Raw genomic sequence first — 6,569 nt, 5'->3', positions numbered from 1 at the left:
AGACAGTGTCACTAGTGAGGGTGCTGTTCTGTACTAGACAGTGTCACTAGTGAGGGTGCTGTTCTGTACTAGACAGTGTCACTAGTAAGGGTGCTGTTCTGTACTAGACAGTTACTGACACTTGTAGATCTGTACAGGAAGCCCCAATAAACAGCCCTACACTCTGTTAACAGAAACAATTCACATAAAAACTTCACTTTTCTAAAACTCCGAAACATTTTCACTATCAATTATTAATATTTTTTTCTACAGTGTTTCAACTTTCTACATGTAGTGATTTCTGACATAATCAACAACTCAAATACCTCAATACTGTTCAAGAAAATTATTAGTGGCAAATTTACGGCATTCTTGCCAGTGTCAGATAAAGTAGTGACACTGTCTAGTACAGAACAGCACCCTTACTAGTGATACTGTCTAGTACAGAACATCACCCTTACTAGTGATACTGTCTAGTACAGAACAGCACCCTTACTAGTGATACTGTCTAGTACAGAACATCACCCTTACTAGTGATACTGTCTAGTACAGAACAGCACCCTCACTAGTGACACTGTCTAGTACAGAACAGCACCCTTACTACTGACACTGTCCAGTACAGAACAGCACCCTTACTAGTGACACTGTCTAATACAGAACAGCACCCTCACTAGTGACACTGTCTAGTACAGAACAGCACCCTTACTAGTGACACAATTTCTGCACTCTATTCTCTGTCAACCATGTTGTTTGGTGGCTATTACTCTTCTTCCATTCCATCGTGGCTTCAGTGGCTCAAATTTCTTTCAATTGTGCATTACGCTTTCCAGAACATGCAGCTAGTAGAATTTACTGGAGGTCCACCCATTTGGTAAGAATTTGGAACTCGTTAATCATGGTTATATTTCTTTTTAACCTTAAGTCTTTTCTCTGTTAATCCAGTTAGCTATCTATTTTGACACAAATAAATAAATGAAAATAATAAACATATTTTTTTTAGTATATCTTAAGCATGAATATTATTAACTGTTTAATAAATAAAATTTGATCAAAATATAAAAGTAGGGTCTACAAGATATCTGTCAAGCTTTTGTAAATTGTATGCTTCAAAAGGTTTACTAGTTAAATTAGTTGAGATAGAACATGAAAACGTAAAGATGCACATGATAGAATGGTGATGCTACCATTAATAATAGATTAGTTGTGGTTGGATATGATGTCCATCAAGAGCATATCTAAAGATATGCTGAATATTACAATATTGGCATGACTAAAGATGAGCTGAATATTCCTGTATGGGCATTTTTAAAGGTAAATTGTAGTTTATGTTTTTTCCAGTATTTAATTTATCATCTAAAATAGATTTAGGAAGATTAGAAAAAAAATCTTTGCTCAAGGAGTATGTATTGTTGTAAAATGTTCTATCATTGGGGGATTATTTGGTAAAAATAATGCAAAGTCCAGTCTATGTTATGAAAAGAATTAACTCATTTCTTCAGTGACAATTAGTACAGGTTATGTTTACTGTGACACAAGTTGTAGGCCTAAGTTCACAAACAACATTTCAATAGTAACTGCAATATTAATGCACACCTAACTTATGAACATTTCAACATAAATTCCTCACTAATAAATCATATATAGATGCAATAATTCTAACTACTAACACTGAACTAAATCACTCATTAACTTACTGAGTCTGGTATTTATATTGTACCCTTGTTTCTACATATTTGAAAAAACTTCTAGATTCTTAACTTTCATGAATTTTCTAGATATTGTCATGTGCCCTCTAGCAATTAAATATCTAAATCAAAATATTGAAAATGTAGCAAACAACTGTATGTTGTTTTACATCATTGGTAACAGTAAATAAATGTTCAAGTTAAGTGGTTCTACGAATATTTCCTTTTCTTGGATTATTATTATTAAGCAGATAGGTAAAGCAATAGATTAAAAGCAAGACTGGCAGATAAATATTAATAACTTCTGATTAAAAATAAGTTAACTATATAGATTAGAAATAAAATAATTTAAAGAGACATAAACTTTGATTAAGAAATCAAGTTTAATTGAATGATTAGAATATTTAATGTGATGAAATTGATACACTCGAAAACTCAAACCTGTAATGATTAGGAATTCCTAGTTGGATTACTTGGGTTTCCTTGTCAATAAGAATTCATTTGGACTAATATATTATCCCTGTAGGAATGTCTCTTTTGCATAATCTTCCTCCAATGCAAGAAAAAAACAACAGCTGTAACAAAACTGCTGTTTTAAAGTTAAATGACAGCTTTTGTAATAAGAGATTTTATAAATAAAGCTGCCTAATGTGCAAGAATAATGGGCCAAGTGTTTATTAAAACATTAGGCTTAAGATATTGTGCTTGGATTTGTTAGAACATCATTCAGAACTACAGTGAATAAAACTAAGATTGTCTAATTTCATCCTGGAATAATGAAATAATAGTCATTGACCGAATTATGGTCGTTAGTCAATGATAGTTAAAACGACAGATTGTATCTAGATTACTGTCTATTTGAAATGATAGAAAGATGATTTAAATAAGGTACATTATGTTTCAAACAGAAAACAACAATAAAAGTTTCATGTGGCATAAAATTAGTTTTTGTGTTGAAATTGTTTTATCAAAAAGACGATTTTTGTAAAATTATTTATTATTCATTAGGTGTTCAACAACTAATTCTCAGTTTGAAGTGTGTCGTTCTGGTAGTTCACCTTCCATTCCAGTAGAAGATATCATTGGTCAGCAAAGATACCTGCTCCCACTCTGGGCCAATACTGTTATTCTGGTGCTCTTTTTGGCTGTGTTTCGACTGATGGGCTATTTGGTACTTAGGTTCATTCGTAAACCAAAGTAATTATTGTGCATTTATGGAACTTATCAGCATATAAAGATTGAACCTAAAGAAAGTACCAAAACATGAACTGAGATCTAGAAAGTTTGATAACTATTCAAGAATTGGTTAAGGCTCTGAAAAAAAAAAAAGACTCCAGAAGATTAAATTGTAAATAAATTGTCTCGTATATTCAAGTGCCAAAACAAGGGCACTTTCTTGTCCTTGATCCCTACAGGGTACTACATTCAAGCTTTGGAGCATAAGGATCCAGCTGATACAGAGGTGGGGATTATTTCATGTCAGAAGCAAGTAGTCTGTGATTTAATTATAATAACTATGTGGGGGGAGGGGGTAAAGACACACCCAAGTGATACTTATAATGCATAATCAAATTTACGTCAAAAATACGATGCTCAAAAGAATTCCAGGATAGTTGTAGTTTGCCATACTCAAAAATAAAACAGATGACCAGTCATGTGATCTGATATGGGCATTCTAGTGGTAAACAAAAGTGAAGGAAAGAGCATGTCTTCTCAAATAGCAGTTTGAACAATAACAATGTGTGTAAAGAGATCCAACTTGAAAGTGAAACATGCCAGGACTTCACAGAAGTTTGTACGCTTTCATGATGTGAAGAGCAATAGGTTGACTAGAAGTTAGTCAAACAAAACAAGTTGTGACTGCAAGTCTGATAAAATATGGTTAGCAGTATGTGGTCTTACTATCAGCCTACCAAAACAACTGGCTGAAGACCTGGACAGGGTTGACCATTGTTTGATATTGAGGACTTAATGCAACCAGCAGACCAAAGCTTACGAACTGAATCAACAGGTCAGTATGGTAACTAAATAAAAGTTAGCACACAAATGATTAGGAGTAAGCTTCATAATGTTAGCCCTTATATCAGATGACCCATTTCTCTAACAGTAGTGTTGATTGAATGGCATGAAGGTTCATGTTCTTGTCAAATTAATGAAGACGAATATATCTTCACATAGCAGCCAAGATGTCTGTATTTTTACCAGACCCAAACAAATATGGTAGCGGTGCTATACGGGTCTCGACAAGATTAATTAGTGTTTATGGCCACACTAGCCTTTATGTGCTACGATTGCCATATGATATTGCGATTGTCTTACAACTGTTAGTGTTCCAGAACTTTCTTCTGATGTATGCTATCCTCACATAGTTAGCAACTTCTGGAAGAAAATCACATCGAAGAATGACCTGGCCAGCACACTCACCAGACTTGATTTAACCTATAAGGGGCATTTGTTGACAAATGTGAAGCACCTCTGGTGGCCACGTTATCCAAGCAGCTCGTTGAATCACTCATTTTAAGCGTGCTATGTTGTTATATGTCTTAGGTAGTTAACAAACATTTCCTGATTACTTATTGGATTACAAAGTCTATAATATCAAATAAGTACATGAACCCCAGTTGTAAAAATTTGCATCTCAGGTCACATGACACATTTTGCATAAATATTAACTCTGAGGGGGGGGGCATTATTTAAAAGAATTAATACAAGTATGTGTATTAGGAAAAGAATAAAATGCATTGATAGTTAGGTAAAGTAAACCTGTCGGATGTTCGTCAACTATAAATGTCATTATGAACTGTATAAGCTATAGTAATATTACAGACTTCTGATACCGATATGACCAGACTATATTGTTAACTGCAACTAGAACTAAATAGGTATATATTTTTACATCTGTAAAACAATTTGAGAAAAAAAAAATACACTTATATTAATTTCTTGGTGATTTTTCTGAGAATGTATTATGATCTCTTGTGTATGTAAAGTATGTTTTCAGAGAAATGTTTGGATACCTAGTCAAAAAGGAGTTCTCACGGTCCTAGGCTCAAACTTTCAGCATTAGTACATTATTATAAGCTGAGACAGGTTGGTTAATAATTAAAAACCACTCAGGTTAAGACAGATTGGTTAACCCTGTCCTGTGCATCAAGTGTGATTCATAGAACATAATGATAAAGCTCTTGAGTATCATGTGATACATGACCACATTTATTTGATATGTGGCTGATGCTCGTAAATGTGGCAATAGGAGCTGGTTGTTTTGGTTCAAAGTACAATCACACGTGAATGATGTTGTGAAAATATAAACTTGGATAAATACAACCAATTATGGTATTAATTGTTTCACTGATACCTACTTGGGTAAGTAGTCAAACAAGCTTATCCAGAAAAACAATTAAATCACCTAAAACAAGGAAAGGGTTAAAATGTTAAGAATTAAAACAAACTTGGGTTACGTAAATGACCAGTTGAGGATTTACATTGGTAACACTAGAAACTTAACCTGATCATATACTAACAGTCTGTTTATACCTATGTAAGTTATTGACCAGGTACGAGAAAACCTAAGTAAGCCAAACGTGTATTATTCCGAGGATTTAATCATGCACAAATATTATTTAAATTATTATGAGACAAAAGGCTGTGTGTGTCTACTAATAACTGATTGGCACATCTCCTCAGAGTCCCCAGAGGAGTGAAATGGGGGGGGGGGGGGTAGCTTTTCGATCCGACCCCCTATGTTCATTGAATGGGTATGTTGACTAGCAACTAATATGAATATTTTCAAAGAACCTGTGATTTTTAGTTACAACTGTAGCTTACCTTACCCATTGGGGGAGGAGATACAGTTGGTACTTTTTTACATAAAATCTGGAGTAGTTTTTAGTCAAATGTTTTTTGTGTGATTAAGTTTTAAAAACTGAGCCTTTAATATTTGTCAAGAGGAAAAACGTTTATTATCTCACAACTTATATATGTCCAAGAGAGATATTTAAAAAAAATCATAAATCAACAGTTGCAGTTCATTTAATAAACCCAACTGTTATCAATATTATCTGGAGTATATAACCTTCCTCATCATCATCTTCTCGGTCACTTTTATAACTCAAGAGTTAAAACATGGCCAGTTCTGTATTGTTCATATATACATTTTACAAGTTTTTATTTCATTCCATGGCCAAAGTAGATCAAAGACATTAGCCAACTGAAATGAGACAATCGTGTGTTGTAACAAACACCCACCAGAGGGGTAATTAATAGATGGTTTATTATAAATAAAAGCTATTCTTGAGTCAGGAAGAATGGAACTGGCAACTTTATGACTGAGTATGTTGACAACATGTTTTCATGTATGTGTGTATATATAGATACTGGTTTATTGTTTAATTTATTGTACACAAGTTTCCATATTGTATGTGTGGACAGCATTCTGAAGTATTAAACAAAACCTTATTAAAACAACTGGTTTTAATTATATCAGAAAACTAATAAAGAAGTGTTCATACCTACACTAACAATAGACAATGACTGATAACTGACAAATTTTATAGTTACATCTGCAAATACAATAGGAGTCACATTAAGTACAATTACTGACAAACTGAATGTTTACATATGTAAATACAATGACCGATTACTGACAAACTGTATGTTTACATATGTAAATACAAAATGTGACATTAAGTACAGTGACTGATTACTCACAAACTGAGTGTTTACATCTATAACTACAATGACCAATTACTGACAAACTGTATGTTTACATATGTAAATACAAAATGTGACATTAAGTACAGTGACTGATTACTGACAAACTGTATGTTTACATATGTAAATACAAAATGTGACATTAAGTACAGCGACTGATTACTGACAAACCGTATGTTTACATATGTAAAT

At 33.2% G+C, this 6,569-nt stretch overlaps 1 protein-coding gene across 1 annotated transcript in view; it reads left to right on the top strand.

Annotated features, from left to right (window-relative positions):
- The window catches only part of LOC106476589 (ABC transporter G family member 9-like), a gene marked incomplete at its 5' end in the record, with an annotated part of 15,337 nt that extends 9,206 nt beyond the window's left edge, over positions 1–6,131 (top strand). The window contains 2 exons of the mRNA XM_022380406.1: positions 667–850; positions 2,673–6,131. Coding sequence (XP_022236114.1) covers positions 667–850; positions 2,673–2,865 — 377 coding nt within the window. The remainder of the gene's footprint in view (positions 1–666; positions 851–2,672) is intronic.
- Between the last annotated feature and the right edge of the window lie 438 nt (positions 6,132–6,569).

Source organism: Limulus polyphemus, unplaced genomic scaffold, assembly GCF_000517525.1.
Source record: "Limulus polyphemus unplaced genomic scaffold, Limulus_polyphemus-2.1.2 Scaffold10965, whole genome shotgun sequence".
NCBI lineage: Eukaryota > Metazoa > Arthropoda > Merostomata > Xiphosura > Limulidae > Limulus > Limulus polyphemus.
This window is presented reverse-complemented; position numbering and strand designations above follow the sequence as displayed.